Source organism: Vigna angularis, chromosome 4 (assembly GCF_016808095.1).
Source record: "Vigna angularis cultivar LongXiaoDou No.4 chromosome 4, ASM1680809v1, whole genome shotgun sequence".
Taxonomy (NCBI): Eukaryota; Viridiplantae; Streptophyta; class Magnoliopsida; order Fabales; family Fabaceae; genus Vigna; species Vigna angularis.
This window is the reverse complement of record NC_068973.1, coordinates 32337699-32358483: the sequence shown is the minus strand read 5'-3', so window position 1 is coordinate 32358483 and position 20785 is coordinate 32337699. Positions and strand designations below refer to the sequence as shown.

Below are 20785 nucleotides of genomic sequence, written 5' to 3'. Positions count from 1 at the left end.
TTTTGTGCATATATATATATATATATATATATATATATATATATATATATATATATTCTATTAATAATGAGGATTAAATCTAAAAGTCCATAATACATATATAACTCCAACTATTCCGACAGCCAATAGCTCTATTATTAACCATAGATATTATTACTCGACAGAAATATTTATTTAATTATTTGATATAAAGTAAAAATTCATATGCACATTTATTCCTCTCTTCTCTCTTTCACTTTTGGATTTCTCTTCAAACTCTTCTACCCTACTTTTTGACATCGATGCAGACTATATATAAACATCCTTTCTTTTGTTTTATTTTCTACGGTAGTTGTTCATCAATGTAACGATTATTTTGAAAGGCATGGCTTGAAAGTTAAATTCTACATCAGCCTTTTGACTCGAAAATGTTTGAGGCTGTGATCATTTATAGTATGTCAGTTTGAAATAGGTCATTGATGATCCGATGGAGGGAGCTGAGAGTCTGAGACAGTTTGGAGAAGTTGTAATAAACTGTTGGATATGTGTCCAGTACTGTGCCATGCAATTATTTTATCCAAATTATTGCCCTTCGTTGCTTACCTTCCCACTGCACTTCCATTAATCCATAGAAGAATAACATATTTCATAGTTAATTTAATCTGCAAAACTCAGTTTCTGATGAGTAAACTGTGTGTGACGGTGATGACGGATACGCTTTGATGAGACATTATTTTGTAAGGTGGAGACGGAACCATGTACATATATATATAGCTGAACAACAGGGCGAATGACTAAAAAGTATTTACTTTGGGTATGAATGAATGACGAAAATGTGAAGTTGTAGGAGAATCATGAGTGCTGAGGAAAATCTATTAGGGGTCCCACTTTTTCTCGCTGAAATTACGTATCGGGGAAGGTTCATTAGTTCATCAATACTTTCTCAGTCTGGTTGGTGAGTAATGATTAATAGTATTATGAAGGGACTATGCATTCAAGAAAAATTAAATGGACAACATTTCATGCTTCATTGTTTATACTATCCAACTTATATATTCACCTGCAATCTCTTTGGACAATATTTCCCTCACCTACTACGCTACTAAACTTCATTAAAACAATGGATAATGTAAGTTATCAAACTGTCATGCCAAAATGGATAAGGCTACTAAACTTCACTGTTTCTTGTCACAAAGAAATATATATATATATATATATATATATATATATATATATATATATATATATATATATATATATATATATATATATATATTTCTTTGTAAACTACTGTTTTGCATCTCTTAAATTTTATAATTAAATATTTAATATAAAATAAATTTAATTTTTGAAGAACAACTAAGTTAAAATATATATTTCTTTTATTTTAATCAATGAACTTATGTCTTTTATTTTTTAAAAATAATTTATAATTATAACATCTCCATATTTATAATATAAACAATATATTATGTGTAATTTTGTAACACACTTTAACTATATTTAAGTCTTTTATTTAAATATATTTTTACAAGTAAATTAAGAAATTATGAAAAAGACTTTGTAAACAATAAATTTAAAGAATGATTTTGAGGTGTCACCTATTTCCTATTCCTAAATTATTTCAGTAAAATTGTTATTATAACCTCATAAACCATTAAATTAAGCTGATATTTGAGTATTATTGAAATATTATTTTCCACTTTGACTGGTGAGATTTACACGAGAAGCTATTCTGGTATTTTAGAGTAAATGTTAAGTCTCTACATACTGTTTAGTTTATAGTTGCCATGGTAAAAAAATTTATTCTTACTTCGTTAACAGTTAGAATGGAATGAAATTTTTATATTGAGTTCACAAGATATAGTAATTCAATTTGATTGTCAGGACTTTCATTTAGAGACCTTTAGTTTGAGAAAAAAGTTTGATAGTTTGAACTAGCGTCACCTATTTTCTATTTTAAGTTACTTTAGCAATAATTTGATTCCAATTATGTTAATAGTTGGATCGAGTTCAATATTTTAAAACATATTTTTAAGATATATCTTTCATTCTAACCATTTAGATTTACATTTAAAAGTATATAATAAAAAATATCATTGTCATATTTGGGATAAGGAATATCTGAAAGTTAACAAGTCTTCTCCCAAAGTTACCAAACTTGAAATAGTATTATAATATTTAAATAACAAATGATGGTTTTACTGTTACATGCCTTTGAATGTATAGAAAAAATAATGTTAAAATAATAATATATATAATAATAGTATAAAATTTCTATATAATGTTAAAAGGAAAAACGAATCAAAAGAGTTTTGGTAGTTCTATCCATCAATGTTTCTTCTTCATTCTTTTTCATTTTCATTTTCTTTCTCCGTTGATCAAGATTTTAAAGTATTTTGGAGAAATTATTCAATTTATTAAAAAATAGAGTTTTAACTGAATAGGTTGTTTTGAGGTAAGAAAAGTAAAACATTCATCATTTTATGTATTTTATTTATCTATATTTATTAATTTATTTATTTTATTTTGGTGTCATTATTTTTATTTTATTTAATTATTATTATTATTTTTATTTTATTAGTGAAGTATTTACAACCTCAATTTTTAATTATTTTTATTTTATTAGTGAAGTATTTACAACCTCAATTTTTATTTATTTATTATTTTTATTTTATTAATGAGGTGTTATAATCTCATTTTTATTTATTTATTTTTATTATTTTTATTTTATTAGTGAGGTGTTTATAACCTTATTTTAATTTATTTATTATTACTATTATATTAATGAGGTGTTTATAACCTAGTTTTTATTTATTTATTATTATTATTATTTTATTAGTGAGATGTTTGTTATCACATTTTTATTTATGTATTATCATTATTTTTTATTTTATTAGTTATTATTATTATTTTATTAGTGAGATATTGATAATCATATTTTTATTTATTTATTGTTATTATATTTATTTTATTAGTAAGATGTTTATAACCTTGTATTTATTTTTTTATTTCTATGTTGTCATGATTTTTTATTTTATTAGTGAGGTGTTTATAATATCATTTTTATTTATTTATTATTATTTTATTAAATAAAGTATTTATAATCTCATACTTATTTATTTATTGTTATTATTTTTATTTTAATAATGAGGTGTTTATAACTTCATTCATATTTATTTATTTATTTATTGTTATTATTTTATTAGTGAGGTGTTTATAACTTCATTTTTATTTATTTATTTTTATTATTTTTATGGTTTAATGTCTTCTAAGGTCCCTATTTTGTTCAGAATCTCAAATAGGTATCCTTCTTGTTCGGAGTCTCAATTAGGTCCCTATTATTTGTATTTATAATACTTGATTTTTTTTTTAAATAAAAGAAATAAACTGCATCCTTTATTCAAATTAGGAATTAAGAATTGGGAAGTGAAAGTGAGGAGAGAAGCGCCACTCCGTCACGCTTTCTCTCTCATCTCTCTCTCTGCAATTCTTGTTGGCGAATTAAACTCACAACGCAACTCGGATCTTATCACTATTTATTGATTTTGCAATCACATTCATTCCTTCTTACTGTGAAAAATGGAAAGCGCATCAGAGCTTGTGGAATTTCCATTGTTGTTGACACCAATCGATTCCCACTACAGAGCTTGCACCATTCCCTACAGATTCCCCTCCGATAACCCCCGCAAGCCCACTCCCACCGAAATCTCTTAGATTGATCTCTTCCTTAACTCCATCCCTTCTTTCAAGTGTATTCTCCTCTCCTCTTCTTTTCACTAAAAAAGTTTTTTTTTTCTTACCCGATTCGTAGTTTTTCATCGCTTTTAGCATACCCTTTTGCTCGTTCTGCTCGACGATGGCTTGTTCTTGTAAAAGTTACTTTTTTTTATCTCTTACAAATCGAAAACAAAAATTGGTCGTTTTTATATTTTTTGTTTTTCCTTACACCACTATGACATTTGATTGTGTGATTTAAAATCCCTAATTCTTATACACAAATCTGTTTAATTATGTTTTTCTCATTTTTTAATTTTAAAAACAACAAAAATTCACGTCAGACTCACATATATATCTAACAATTTGCCACGTCATTAAAACACCGACATCAGCATGCCACTTTAACATTTGCTTAACGTCGTTAAGCCCAATTTAATGGTAAGGATCTAATTGTTGAAATTTTCACAAAATAAGGACCTAATTGAGATGCCGAACAAGAAGGAGACCTATTTGAAATTCTAGACAAAAACAGGGACCTTAGTAGACATTAAACCTATTTTTATTTATTTGGTAAGCTTTCCATAATTTTATATTCATTTATTTATATTGTTACATTTATTTTATTTAATTGAGGTGTTCTTAACCTCTTTTTTTTTTTAATTTATTTCTATTATTAGAATTAATTTTATCAAGGTAAGGTGTTAATAACATCATTCCATTTTACTTTTACATGTGAAGTACTATTAAACACAAAATGATCTTTGTTCATCCATAAAATAAATTAAGAGGAGAACTAGTATGCCGGCTGAAGAAGTGAGGAACTTTCGAAATTGATGCAAGGCTTTTAAGCCTATTCACTATAGGCACCTTTCACAGAGATAACAACAACGCCACACACTTGGTTCATGACAGTAATAATTTTAACTTATGATATTTCAAATAAGAATGAATACAAGTATATATTTATATACTCATGTATTTGACAATATTTTACCGTTAATAAGAATGGTCTGTATTTTAAAAAATATTATAAATATTATTTGAAGTTTTTCAAAAACTTTAAATATATAATATATAAATTTACACTTTTATTCGGAATAATATTATTAATTAGAAATTATCTTATTTTCATCTTATCTCATGATAATAAAAAATATAAAGACAAATAAATAATATTTGAAATTTAGATTTTGAAATATGAATTTATAGATACGTACCTATAAATCTATATACAAAATCTATTTACAAATAAATAATAAATTATTTGAAATATAGATACATAATAAATTATTTATTTTGAAAATATATTAAAAATAATAATTTAGATTTACATATGATTCAAAATCTATATATTTTGAAAACATATGAATTATTATTTTATGAGTGAATTATATATATATATATATATATATATATATATATATATATATATATATATATATATATATATATTTCTTAAATTATAGTTTACCGTATTTTAAAGGAATTATGTAAAACAAATTTCTTATATTATCTCATGTTTAATAATATTTTCGGTAGAATTTAAATATTAAGTAATTAGGATACAATGACTTTATTTATGTGTAGAAGTGAAAACACATGCATATTTATTTATTTTTTATTTTAAAAATATAGTAAAGTATAAAATAAATTTTATTTAAAATATTTATAGAAAAACTGTGTAATTTTTTATTTTCAAATCATTTTTTATTATAAATATTTATGTAAACTTAAAATGTAGTTATTAAAAATATAAACTAATCAAACAATTATTTTAATTTGTAAAATAATTAATTTTACATTAACAATCATTAAAGAATAAAAATAGAGATATAGTTATTTTAATTTGAAATAATAATTACTTAAAAGAAAAAATTAAAATTATATATATATATATATATATATATATATATATATATATATATATATATATATATATATATATATATATATATATATATATGGGTTTGCTAACGCGCGTACGCCTGTTTTTCAGTTGGTACATTTTAGCAATGTGTACCGAGTTTTAGTAGAAAAAAATACCTTTATATATCATGGATTCTAAGTTTTAAGGTTAAGGGTATTTTAATAATTTTCATTCTCAAAACTTAAAAAAAAAAAAAAACCCAAATCCTTACTCACCTCTCTCATTCCTCTCAATCATTCCTCTCAATCATTTCTCTTTCATCTCTCTCACTCCAACCTTTTCTCTGTCATCCCTACTGTAGCTCCAATTGAAAAAATAAAAAACATTTGCTTTTAAACAATTTGCCTTTGTAAAGAGTTGAGTCATTGACATATTCACCTTCAGCCAAAGGTTCATTCAAGATCTCTTCAATTTCACAATCTTCACTAACCTCTCTAATTTCATTATCTGCATATGTTGAATCATCATCTCTAAAAAACCCCAATAAAAACTCATTATAAAGTCATTTTTTGTAAGAAATTGTTTAACAATGAGTGTTTCTGATTTTTTCCAGGCCAATTACCAATTCCTTTGATGTCATTATGCTTGTGAAAATTAGATAAAATTAGATAAGACAAAAATTATAAAATAAAAACTCATTATAAAATCATTTTTTGTAAGAAATTGTTTAACAGCGAGTATTTCTGATTTTTTTTCAGGTCAATTACCAATTCCTTTATGCTTGTGAAAATTGGATAAAATTATATAAGACAAAAATTATAAGATGAAAACTCATTATAAAATAATTTTTTTGTAAGATTGTTTAACGACAAGTGTTTTTGATCAATTAGGGCTACAGTAGGGATGACAGAGAAAAGATTGGAGTGAGAAAGATGAAAGAGAAAGAATTGAAAGAGAAAGAGAAAAGATTGGAGTGAGAAAGATGAAAGAGAAATGGTTGAAAGAGAAAAGGTTGAGAGGAATGAGAGAGGTCAGTAAGGATTTGGAGGGTTTCTTTTTTTTTTTTAAGTTTTGAGAATGAAAATTATTAAAATACCCTTAACCTTAAAACTTAGAATCCATGATATATAAGGATATTTTTGTCTACTAAAACCCGATACACATTGCTAAAAGGTACCAACTGAAAAACAGGCGTACGCACGTTAGCAAACCCCATATATATATATATATATATATATATATATATATATATATATATAATATATATATATAATATAAGTGTAGTTTTTAATATTGAAGGATGGGTCGTAAAATAAAGGGCAAGTAAAATATAATTGCTGATAGTATGTAATTTTTCAAGAAAAATAAACCTTTAGCTTTATGGCAACGGTACTCAAGCCCAACAGAAAACGACTAGACATGTTGCATTTTTATTAGCCTGCAATAAATAGCCGCATCGCTTGTTGAATCTAAATGTCAAGGGTTTGCTTTAAATATCATCTTTTTCTTAGTTGCTTTGCTTTATATACTTTTTCAATTTCATGAATTTCCTCTCTTATATTACTATATAAATCTATAAATATCGTTCCCACTATAATTTATCTGTTAAATAAGTTCAAAATTATAAAAAAATAGAGTTAATTTTTTATACTGGTTAATTCGTATTGATCATTAGTCTGAGTTGATTTATTTTCACATTCAATTTGAATTGAACGGTTTTGATTTTTGTTCTGACCTAGTCTGTTTTGATCTTTGATATATTTTGATTTGTTTTAATTTTTGACTCGACTCAATTTATCTCAATTTTGTCTTGTCCTTTAGCTTGTCTAAACTCGTATTGATCTTTGATCTAGCCCATCTCGAACTTCAATCAATCCATCATGTCTAGTCCCTTAACTTGAGTTGATCCTTCTCAAACTTCGATCGATTAAAGACTTTGTTTTGGGTCGAACCGTCTTAGATTTTGGCTTAGTCTAACTTATATTGACCTTTAGCTTGTTAGTCTCATGTTTAATTTAACTTTCGATTCCAACTTACTTGTTTAAAATTTGAATTTAGACGAAGTAGATCAACTTTCAAATCATTTTAAGCCAACTTTTTACTAAGATTAAAAATATTATATTTAAAAATTAATTAAAATATTATAGACAAAAATTACTCAGAACCATAACCCATTTTAATAAAAGACTTCAAAGATTAGAATATTTTTTCACTTATTTAGTTAGGAGTGGATTAGGACTAATTATAAAATGAATCAAATTCACACTTCTGATGTGATTGAATATATTGACTGTTAATTTATGTAATTATTGTACAATACCATTGTCGATTTTTTTATTGAATAATTTAATTTATATCTTAATTTAAATATATCAACTTAACATTTTATCATTAAAAATCCGTTATCAATTAATTGTTTAGAAAAAATTGACTGTGAATATATCTTTTTGCATACACATGTAGACGTGACGTCCAACTGCACAGTTACATTAAAATCTCATTAAATACAGCATACAAGATATTGAATTAACAGATCAATTAAAATTACAGAATTAAGATAATAAAGATGAAATTCCTAAAAAAAAATTGAGTTCATAAAATTATAAAGGTGATGTAGAATTATGTTTTTGTTAATAAGGGATAAAAACTGGGTACGAACATCCAAACTCTGGCAAAACAGTTATGGAAAGAAAAAATTGGCGAAGACATTTTTTAGGGTTTTTCTTCCTGCAATTTTTTTTTCCTGCAAATGCATAAAATCTTAATGTCAAAACTATCTCTGTTAAAATTATAATAAAATCTCCTGTACCTTTTTTTCTTTTAATACTTTTTAGATTAAGTATTTCGAGAAATATTTTCAAACCCAAAAAATATTTTTAAAATACTCAATCTAAAAAGCATAAAAATATATTTTAAATTGAATATTTTAAAAAGTATTTTTAAATTCAGAAATATTTTTCAGAATGTTTAATTCAAAATATAAAAATATTTTTCAAATTAAATATTTTGAAAGATACTTTTAAATCCAAAAAAAATATTTTTTTATTTTAAATTAAGTGTTTAGAAAGGTATTTTTGAATTTAAAAATAATTTTTGAAACATCCAATCCAAAATACATAAAGAAAAAAATATAATCCGAATTAGATATTAAGAAAATATTTGCAGGAAATACTTTCCAAATGTCTGTTTATTCCAGAATATTTAAAACAAAAATAAAGATTCTTTCCCACACCTAAATATTTCCTATTCATTACAAATTATTCTGATTAATCAGGAAGCATGATATTTCATATGAAAACAGAGAAATGTTCTGACACAGCTAATTCCTATATACAAATAGGAGTCTAACAGAAAGAAAACAAAAGTTTAAGCCAGAGATAATAACCAAACACAAATAAAAGCTAAACAATATATATATATATATATCACAATTCAATTCTTATTACAAAGAACAATCCCCGAAGTAATATTTAGTTCATGGAAGATTTTGTTGGGGAACTTTTACAAAGTGGCGCCAAAACCAGTGTTTACTCCATACGATGTACATGGACTCTAAAGGAATTCCTTTTGTCTCGGGCAAGAAAAGTATAATAAAGATTGTCATTACAACAATCCAACCCGCGTAGAACACGAAGACACCAAACTTAAAGTGGCATAGCATTGCCAAGAATGTCTGAGATATTATAAATATGGTTACGAACTGCACGCCAATAGCTATGCTTTGTCCAGTGCTTCTGATTTTTAAGGGGAAAATCTCACTCGGAATGAGCCATGTCAGAGACCCCCACGACCCACCAAAGGTTGCAGTGTACACAGACAGTAACACCAACACCACAATCCCATTTCCCTTTGATATATCCTTTGTTCCATGAACACCAGTTGCCACTGCTAGCACAATGGACAACGCAAACTTCACAGTAGTAGTCATCACAAAAATTGTTAATTATTATGGCTGCCACCACTTCTCAAATAATAAAATGATAGATAATTTGCTTACCTGGCAAAGAAACATGCATATGCCACCGGTTACGAACAAGAACCTTCGACCAAACCGATCAACAATGGCAGTGCCCAAGACAATAGAACCAAGGTTGGCTGCTCCGAGTATAATGGCAGAAAGTAAAGCAGCATCGTGTCCCAAACCCACTGATTGAAAGAGGTTCGGAGCATAGAATGCCACGACGTTAATCCCTGTGAGTTGTTGAAAGAATACGATACCAATTGCCATGACCAGTTGGGGTCGATACTGCCTCTCAAATATGGTCCTGAAGGGTTCCTGCTCCACTGATTTTGCAATTTGAGACCACTTGATCAGTTCTTCCAACTCAGGTTCAACATCGATGGAGGATCCTCTGGCTTTGCGCAAGGCTCTTCTGGCTTGGTCTATTTTGCCGCGCTCAACCAAGCTACTTGGGGTGTCAGTTATAAGCAATGCACCCACTGTCATAACTGCTGCAGGCACAACGGCCAGGCCAAGAGAGACCCGCCACCCCCACGTGTGCTTTGCGGTTCCATAGTTTATGCAGCCTGCGGCAACCACTCCTATTCCTACGAAGAAATTGAACCCCGCGTTGAAAGCTCCTCGCCATTTCGGTGGAGCTATTTCAGAAAGATACAATGGCGCAGCCTTTTCCAAATTCATTCCACATTAATAGAAACAAAAATAAAAATATCATACTAATATGACGTGAATTGAGAAATTATATATTCCTACAGCCATTTTCTGTTATTATGAATTATAACAGCAGCAGTATATGAAATATGAATTTGTTGACTCACTTGATTTGTAAAACCAACCCCAAATCCGAGTAGAATACGACCTAATATGAGCATAGCAATATTTTCAGCCCCTCCATTTAAGGCACTACCAGCAAGAAAGATGGTTCCTCCGAAGAGGATGATGTTTCTCCGACCAAATGCTATCGTGATTCTACTAGCCGCCAGAGATGACACTAATCCAGCAAGGTATAAAGAAGAGGTGAAGAGTGTCAATATTTGACTGTCATACACACAGTACATGTTTACTTCAGCATTTTCGATCTTTCTCAGTATATTTGGGAAGAATTTTTCCAGAAATGGTACCATTGTTGTCACACCTCCTGAAATTGTTCACATTCAATTTAATAAAAAAGTCTATTTAAGTGTAATAAAACTAGAAGGACTTTAGAGTTTATTTTTCTAAAAAGAGTTTGCATTTTTGTCAAAATGAAAATTTTAACTTATGTCAATCAGGTGCTAAAAACCTTCAATACTACTTATAACATTTATGCAACTATATGTTTAGTTAAGACGGTAAATTGCAATTAGAATTAAAGGTTTGTTAAGCAAATTAGTTACTGGGCAGACTAATTTGAAGGTCATTTTACAGGGCTTTGAATAGCAAACCGTGAAGAGTCATTTGACTCTATTCTGTCCAGGGTTGAAATATACTTTGGAACAATGTTTTACGTGCTTTGCAACACGTTGTTTTTATTTTTTTATTAGCATTATTTTTATATTTTAAGATAGAACACGGGCTTAACTTTTTTTTATTGCATATTAAGAAAACTAATAAAAATACCGTTAAATTTTTATTTTTCCAAAATAATATTTTTGTAAAAAAAAATCTTTAAATAGATCACTGAAACATTATGGACATGTTTATATTTATATTTCTTTTTTGCTTTTCTAAAATGGGGCGAAAAAAAAACAAATTAAAATTATGAAAAAGTAATTTAAAATAATTAATTAAAAGTATTGGATTTAAATTTTAATTACTTTAAAAGAAGGAATAAAATAAAAAATAAAAAACAAAAAACATTTAAATTAAATTAGAAATAAAAAATAAATTTAAAATTTTACAATATTATTATCATTCTTTTTACTATTATTGTTCAAAAGTATTTTCTATTATAATATTTTTTTCCAAAATGTCAATATTAACAAATTTAATTTAAAACTACATTAAATAAAAACCATAAATTATTTTTATTTTATTCCTTTTATTAAAGCAATTAAAATTTAAAAAAAAATATTTAAAAAGGTATGAGAAGAAGAAAAAATCTATGAAGAAACAGTTTTTACTATCAATCTTATTTTTAACATTAGGTCTGTACTTGGTATGATTCAATTATTCTGTGGCAACAAAACGTTTGTTTTGGCAAAGTTTAGTTTGCATTAATAGCTTACTAGAAACTCGTCAAACATAATTAGTATAACCCTCATTTCTTGAAGTTGGCGATAATTATACATTTTATTGACCCATGTGCATAATATCCTTAGAAATAATAAAACTAGTAAAATGGAAAAAATAAATAATTTCTAAGAAAAGTACTTAAGTTTAAGATGTTTTGTTGAAATTTCAGAGAAAGGTAGTATAACCATTAAGAATCATGTTATGCGAGAGGAACAAGTGTGGTGTCTAATCTCTCTCACAGACACTCTAAAATTACCCAAGTGAAATTCGGGTTGAAACTTAAAAGCAAAGTCTTGAAAAGCCAATATGATGGTGAGATAAGAAACTTTAGAAAAGCGTTAACTAAGAACAGAATAAGGATATTAATTTAAAGAATGAACCTGAAATTCCGACGTCATATCCAAAAATGAGTCCACTAGATGCAGCAACGAGGCAAGTGATGACAACGGAAAGCGTGATCTTGCCGGCGAAGCCATTGACCGCTGGTGATAAATCCACAGGAACCACCTCACCGGCCATTTTTATCTCTTCTCTACTCAAAGTTCACTTCACTTCTGCTTTTTCTACTGTCTGCAATGGCCACTGTCCAACGATGACTTAATTCCTAAATAGTCATCAGCGTATGAACGCTGTCTGTTGCAAGTGGAGGAGAAGAACCATTCTGCAATTATTTTTCCTATAATAAAAAATTGTAATGTGCTCATTTCATTACGGGCCAATAGTCAACTTTGATTAATTTATTATATACTATGAGTTGTCCAATAACTTTTCAAAATGATCAATTACTGTTGAAGTCAGACATAAAAATATCTACGATAATTTATTATGTTAATTGGTGTTCAGATTTTCATTAAAATTGGTTTTGATTAGGTATAAATTGGAAAATTTTATTAAATGTAATAATTTTACAAAATTTTTACCAAAGTTTTCTTTCCCACAATTTTGCCTCTAACATCTTTTTAGGAGTATTAATGTTATTTTGAAACTATTTATAATTATACAATAATAAAAAAGAACCAAAATATGCACTAATTATAAGTTCCAGATAAATCCGTTATCATCACAACAAAAAACTTATGCCTCCTTCTGTTAACATAATTGATATGATTGATTATGAACCACTTGATCAATATTATTTTTTTGGTCTAATGTCCAAATTGATATGTACACATAATTTTCCAATTCAACCACAAATTCTTAAAATATTGGATTGTCCTGTTTTGCCAATTCAAGTGTGACATATTGATGTTCATATTACAAACTGTATTATGATCATGTCTTTGCTTCTCATTCCAAACTACTTTGTTCCAATTTTCTAGTTTAAATCTTCTACATAGTGATAAATTTTGTGAAAAGAAAAAAAATTGTCATAAATTCAAGTATCATAAATACGTTTGTTATGCATTACTACTATTTATTAAAAGCTATAACTTATATATAGTTGATATGTAACTTTTTCTACTCGTAGTAACTTAAGTGTGACTATTAAATTATGACTTGATTTACACGACCTCTGCCATGAAACTAATTACCTTACAAAAATCTAATTATTATTTTAATCTAAAATATTTAAAGTTAAAGTATTTATAATGTTTAAAATGTGATCAAGAATATCCACATTTTAACCACACTTGTCGATGATTATCTACATTTTCTAACGCATTACCTAAAACAAACAAACAACATTTTTTCTAATAAAACTCAGTATATAACTAATAATAAAAAATCATGACTTATTCCGTAACAACTTTTGCGTTGTTGTCAGATAAATATTGACTAATATATAGGCGTGAAGAATATTCATATGAGAAGGAAATAACACGAAAAAAAAAAACCACACTTTTATTGTTTAGTCCACATTTTTTAAGGACAACTTTTAAAAAAAATATTGTTTAAATATAAAATGTGACATTTAATAGTTTTTGAGCCACACCTATGTAATCATAATCTTTTTTGTGCTTAGGCATCAATCTTATACATGTGCATTGGTTCAGTGTGGCCTAAAGTAAAAAAAAATGTGTATTTAGGTTGTAAGAAATTTAATTCTCATCACAAATGATAATGAATTTACATAATAAGGCTCTAAAAGAAAGAATTTGTTAGAACTAGTAAGTAAAGAAAAGGAAGAACTCATACCATAATTAGATTAGATGAACTCAAGAAAATCAATTTTCATTAAAATTCATACGATGGACACAAAATTTAGAAAAGAAATAAGTAATAGAGTGCCACATTTACGCATGCAACATTACAATATATCTCTATTTTTTTCATAATCAATTTATTTAGTTGTTTTTATCAGCAAAAAATTAATATATTAAATAAGGATAATTGGGTTATCTTGTCCATACATAAAAAGGAAAAAAATTAAAGAATGCAATATAACTTCTCCTCTCTTAATGGTGCTACAAAAATAATTGATATTGACATTGAAGACTAAAAATTATATTATTTTATAACAATCCCAAAAGCATCTATTCAAAAAGTCATCCATACAAATGTGTATTCAAATTAAACATAGTCCCAGTTCTTTTCATCCTAGACTTTATGGTCTTCAATAGAGCATAAAAAAAATCCAACAACAATGAAAAAACTCAACTAATAATCCAAAAAAAAATGATAATAATAACGTCATACAAAACAAAACACCATGATGTTGAGACATTAGGTTGATGGTTACAATTTGTGTATCCAGATAATTTTTCATACGAGCATTTAATAGTTTATATATATATATAAAAGATCATCACGTTCGGTGTTTATGTGAAAATTACGTGGGAAAAATAATTATATGCTTCAATCTCGTGCATGAAACATAAATTATTGTAGCCGAACTTTTACCTTTTCAACCTTTTAATTTATGGATGGTGTTTCGGTTGAATTAGTCAGGGTCGATCATCCTTCTTTGTTCTGCTCTCTTTTGATCTTCAATTCTTTCTGAGAACGCAATCCACTTCAATGACTTGTTGACCTACCGAAGACATTCTGACGCTCAAGTCAGATATGTTTCATAAAAAAGTCTATATTTTATTAAGATAGAAAAGGAGCCTTTGTACCTGGACATCAGTTGTCATAATTAATCATTAATGTCGTATATTTGTAGAGCACAAGGCAAACTGACCTATTAGTACCTGCTTAACGACAATCAATTCCGATCGATATACTTCATATAGTACATAAGCCCCCAAGTCCGAGCAAACTCTTTATTAAAAAAGGTGCGTAGGGATTATTATGAGCTTTAAAAGAGGTCGCTCACGTTGTGTTTAGAGAGTCTATCTTCGATGCTTTAAGTCTTCATTACTCTATGTACCGAGCGGCGAACTCTAGGAGTTCTCTTTGGATCTGTTCCTTAGACTGAACAGAAAATGTTAAGAGTTCTCTTTGAAACTTTTTCCTCTGCAAGAGATTTTCACTCCAAAAAATATGCTTTTAAATAAAGTAAATGCTTCAATATTTATTTTTATAATGAAAAGGCATTGGAACCTGATAAAGCTGAAACTGTTGAGTAGTTGAATGTAAGAGTTCTTTTTCGAACTTCTTGCGTTGAGCGGAGATTTCTGAAGCCATTTTTCTGAATTCCCTCGCGCGGCTTGAGGTAAGAGTCATTTTTCTGACTTCCTGCATTGAGCGTGGATTTCTGAATCCATTTTTCTAACTTCTCCCCAAGCGGCTTTAGGCAGGAGTCATTTTTCTGACTTCTTGCGTTGAGCGGGGATTTCTGAAGCCATTTTTCTGACTTCCCTCGAGCGGCTTGAGGCATGAGTCATTTTTCTGACTTCCTGCGTTGAGCGGGGATTTCTGAAGCCATTTTTCTGACTTTCCCCGAGCGGTCCTGAGGCAAGAGTCATTTTTCTGAATTCCTGCGTTGAGAGGGGATTTCTGAAACCATTTTTCTGACTTTCCCCCGAACGGTCCTGAGGCACGAGTAATTTTTCTGACTTCCTACGTTGAGCGGGGATTTCTGAAGCCATTTTACTGACTTCCCCGCGAGCGGCTTGAGGCAGGAGTCATTTTTCTGACTTCCTGCGTTAAGCAGAGATTTCTGAAGCCATTTTTCTGACTTTCCCCGAGCGCGGCCATTATAACCTAACCAAGTTGAGGTCTGAACCTTCCTGCACATAATATTTTATAATTTAAAATTAAGAGTTGTTAGAACCTGACAAGGTTGAACGCAGCTCTGAACCATCCTGTGCATAATATTTTATAATTGAAAATTAAGAGTTGGTAGAATAAAATTAAGAGTTGGTAGAAGTGACAAGAACGTAGCTCTGAACCATCCTGTACATAATATTTTATAATTTATAATATAAAATTAAGAGTTGGTAGAACCTGACGAGGTTGAATGCTTGTGCATAATATTTTATAATTTAAAATTAAGAGTTGGTAGAAGCTGATAATGTTGAACGCATCTCTGAAGTGCATAATATTTTATAATTTAAAATTAAGAGTCGTTAGAACCTGAGAAGGTTGAACCCAGCTCTAAAGTGCATAATATTTATAATTTAAAATTAAGAGCTGGTAGAACTTGACAAGGTTGAACGCAGCTTTGAACCATCCATGTGCATAATATTTTATAATTTAAAATTAAGAGTGGGTAACACAGCTTTTAACCATAATGTGCATAATATTTTATAATTTATAATTTAAAATTAAGAGTTGGTAAAACTGACAAAGCACCTTTGAACCATTCTGTGCATAATATTTTATAATTTATAATTAAGAGTTGGTAGAAGCGGACTAGGTTGAATGCAACTCTGTACCTTCATGTGCAAGATATTCTTACTCACAAAAATATGAGTTAAACAACTATATTATAATTTGTAAATTATAATGAAAACTGGAACCTGTCAAGGTTGGGTGTAGGGCTGAAAGTTCTTAAAACAAAAGACATGCCTTTAGGAATTATTACAGAATTTTTTACTCTTGTTGCAAAACCTGGTATTGATTCGAAGTAGCGATGTCGATACCGAGCGCACGTCTGGTTCCTCGTGGAATCATGGGGATGCCGCTCGGCCCCACGGTGGGCGCTAAAATGTTTCGGTTGAATTGGTCTGAGGGTCGGTCGTCCTTCTTTGCTCTGCTCTCTTTTAATCTTCAATCCTCCGCGAGAACGTGATCCACTCCAATGGCTTGTTGACCTACAGAAGACACTCTGACGCTTAAGTCAGATATGTTTCATAAAAAAGTCTATATTTTATTAAGATAGAAAAGGAGCCGTGTACCTGGACATCAGTTGTCTACTTATAAGGCTTGTGACACCCACGTCCATTGACTAAGCATTAGTGCAAATTTTAGGTAATCAAACCCAATAATTAATCATTAATGTCGTATATTTGTAGAGTGTAAGGCAAACTGACCTATCAGTACCTACTTAATGACAATCAATTACGATCGGTATAATTCATATAGTACATATGAGCATAATCAAGTAAAGAACAAGATAGAATATTAGATATAAATAATTGCTTCGTGTAACAAAAGTATAACTAGTTGTTGTGATGTGGGATAAATTTTTTTGCAGAAATTTTATTGGAAATATTAGAAGGGATTCTTTAGTTTTTTATTTCTCTCTTTTTCTGCAATTTATCTTCTACGAATAAGGTTGTAAATGAGTTAGAGCACTCCAAATATTTTTATATTAAATATATTTATTTTAATATAAATAATAATAATTTCATATATAAAATATTTACAAAAAAGTTAAACTACATAAATAGAAAGGAAACAAGGTTGCTAACAAGTTTAGTTACAGGGGGTTACCAAATTTAATATTAGATTAAGGGAAAAAAAGGAAAATATGAAAAATAAGAATCAAACTTTTAAATATTATAGTAAAATTAAGATGGAAATAAAAATGTTACACGTGGAAAAGAAATTTTTTAATAACTTTAATTTAAAATATATAAAAGTTGTTCTTATTTTATTGTATTATTGATCAAATTTTAAGACACGGAAGTTAAATTAACAACAAAGTCAACATCTTAATTTCTTTTTAGCAAATATCATATATATTCACAATGCCAAAAATCTCATTAATATATAATTGGTAAATAGTCATCACATAATCATATAATTGATAACATTGCAACACGGGTCCTACATGCATGTGATTATTTAAAGTAGCAATGTCTACTTCTAGAGATGAGGGTCAATAATAATAATAATATAATAATAATAACAATTGATAAGGAATATAAAATGCACACATGTGAATAATTACAATTAATAAATAGGAATTCCATCTCTACTTTTAGAAGTAGAATCAATAAAATTATATTTAGTCTTCTTCAAGGAAGAAAAGATAATACCACATGCATAAATTCAAATAAAACAGAAAAGTAGAATCAATAAGTATAAATTATATTTTAACAAAGTGGAAATAAAGATTAATATAGAAAGAGAGATATTTTGAAGAATATATTAGAGTCTAAATATGGACTATGAAAAAACCTAGATCAAATAAAAAGTGGACAAAAACGGTATCATGACATAGCAATTTGCATAAAATATATGCGTGTATATTTATGTGATCATTTATTTTTTAATATTAGATTTTTAATTTGTTTTTGTATTTAAAATAAATATTTTAATTAGAATATGTTATAATTGAATTTATTAAGTATTAAATACAAAAAATGTTAAAAATAATTTTTTTGTTGAATAAATATTTTTTGATATTTTAAGGTGTATTTGAACTCATAGAAGAAGTATAAAAATAAATTGATTAAAATTTCATGACACTTTAAATATAAATCTAAAAATAATAAATAATCAAATTACACAAAGTCAACTTAAGAAAAACATAAAAAAGTAAATAAATTTGATTAAGAAAGAAAGAAATGGGTAAGAAAAAATAAATCTGAGGACTTTTTCTATCTTCTCTTAAAAAACTTTGATAATTGAAACATGTTTATGATAAAAAATAAATTAAGGAAAATATATTTCTATATATTTTATTTGATATTTTAAATAATTACTTTATTTAATTGTGTCTATAAATATCAAAAAGTAATATTTTTTAATATAATAAATATTTTCTTAAATATTTTTAAATCTTCATAATAATAAAATATATCTTAAAGATATTAAATTATTTAGAAAATAATTAACAAAAATTACATACTTTTTTGCTTCTAAATCATGTGACATGATAATTAAGCATATTGTATAATATTATATTAGTCGAAAAGAAATAAATCAAATACAATATCATCTTAATAATTTACATATATTCGACCAAGAACGAATGCTATTTATACTGTATGATCTAGAGATACTGTGTAATACATTTATACTATATACTTTTTATCAGCAATAAATGTTATAATTTAAACTCAAAATTACTTATTGAGTTATATAGACATTCAATCTCAAATTCATGAAAGAAAAAAGGCAATTCAATAATTACTTAATTGCATTTTTCTATAATTTTTTGTCCATGAACATTTTGTTATAATTGAGCTGTGGCGAGATGACAAAAATATTCAAAATATGGAGTTATAAAAGAAAAAGACAATGTAAAAAAAAATAGTCTTTTATTTAAATAAGATTTTGAATTTAAAACTAAATTACTCTTAAAAGAAAAATATTGAAGCCTCAAAGGTGGGTTAAATAACTCTTACTCCTAATCAATTAATCAAATTGATCTTGCTACTGGTTAAAACGAAAGAATGTTTAATATAAACACAATAAATTTCTTTCTGTTTATTTTCTTCTTCATCTTAAAAAAAAAACATACGTTTGACTGAAATAGATAAGAACATAATATACACCGTAACTAACCCACGTGAATTATTGAATATCTAAGTCAACTAATCTCAAATAAAGCTAAAACACCAGAACAAGAACATGACAGGCAGTGACTAAATGGAAATACTGAGGTAAGAGAGACAATATTAAAACATCACGTGGGTTAGTTGACATTGACACCACACCACACTTCCAAAAACAACAAAACACCATAAGATCCCACATTTCCGCTCAATTAATTTAAAATAAGAACCACTACGCCACGTCAGCGTCATTTGAAGGAAATTCGAATTAATGAAATATACACAGACAAAAAAAGTCACCGGAACTATAAATATAACTGAGCTGATATATATATATATATATATATATATATATATATATATATATATATATATATATATAATTGCTAAAAGTTATAATTTATATTATTCAAAAATATACTTTAAAATAATTATAAAAGCCACAGGATTATGATAGTTATCTGAAGCAAATTAATATAAGTAGAAAATTATAAAATTCGTTCATATTATTATAATTAAATGAAATGTATTTTAGCAGACACGTTAAGTTAAACGCAACAATTATTAAGTGTTTCTGTTAGTTTCACCTTTCAAGATAAAGACAGAAATTATAAAGTGAGGTGTAATGTAACGTAGACTTTGATTTACAAACATCAATGTCAATTTTACGAAAAAAATGATTTTTTATCTTCTAGATTTGGATTTAGTTTCTTTTGAGTCTGTCAAATTTAAAAAGTGATTATAATCATCTTTCTATACAAAAATAAAATTATTAAAATCAACTGTTGAGGATTTCATACTAGGCTTAATTGAATTTAATGTTGATTGATCATAGTAATTTTTTCACTTTAATATTGCTTACTTTCGTACTACTATATATAGTCTTGTACTAGTAGACTCCAATACATTTGGGTTTTAACATAATTCTTCTTAAATGTATGCAAAAATCACACAAACAAAAACCAAATAAAAATTTCATAGAAATAGAAATTTAATTTATCCTTTAATTACTTCTAATCACTGATTGTGTATTAAGAAAACCACGGTTTTACACCCAACCAAGCTGTGGTATCATTTGTTATCAATTAATTTATAAGATATGTAAATAAAAAAATATTTTAACATAAATAAATTGTTTACATTTATTTTACATTTTTTAATATATTTTTTAAAAAAATTTAAAATTTTATTTTTTTATAATTATTTTATTCTTAAAATGTGTGTATCAGCCGTTGATAAAAAAAAAAAGCAAAACGAGCACTTCTAACGTTT

General features: G+C 27.3%; 1 protein-coding gene across 1 annotated transcript; it reads right to left on the bottom strand.

Moving 5' to 3' along the window:
- Positions 1-8982: 8982 nt before the first annotated feature.
- On the bottom strand, positions 8983-12392 carry LOC108331243 (sugar transport protein 5). Its single transcript, XM_017565889.2, has 4 exons — positions 12122-12392; positions 10346-10665; positions 9564-10193; positions 8983-9476 (listed from the first exon to the last, which is right to left on the bottom strand). Exons 1-4 carry the CDS (start codon positions 12258-12260, stop codon positions 9042-9044), a joined length of 1524 nt encoding a protein of 507 aa, XP_017421378.1. The 5' UTR covers positions 12261-12392; the 3' UTR covers positions 8983-9041.
- Between the last annotated feature and the right edge of the window lie 8393 nt (positions 12393-20785).

Excerpts from the sequence above, each read along its gene's own strand:
- LOC108331243 (XM_017565889.2), bottom strand. The coding sequence starts at position 12,260 with ATGGCCGGTGAGGTGGTTCCTGTGGATTTATCACCAGCGGTCAATGGC. Across the intron at positions 10,666-12,121 it reads ATATGACGTCGGAATTTCAG|GAGGTGTGACAACAATGGTA; the intron begins GTTCATTCTTTA and ends GAACAATTTCAG. Across the intron at positions 9,477-9,563 it reads TATGCATGTTTCTTTGCCAG|TTTGCGTTGTCCATTGTGCT; the intron begins GTAAGCAAATTA and ends ACTACTGTGAAG.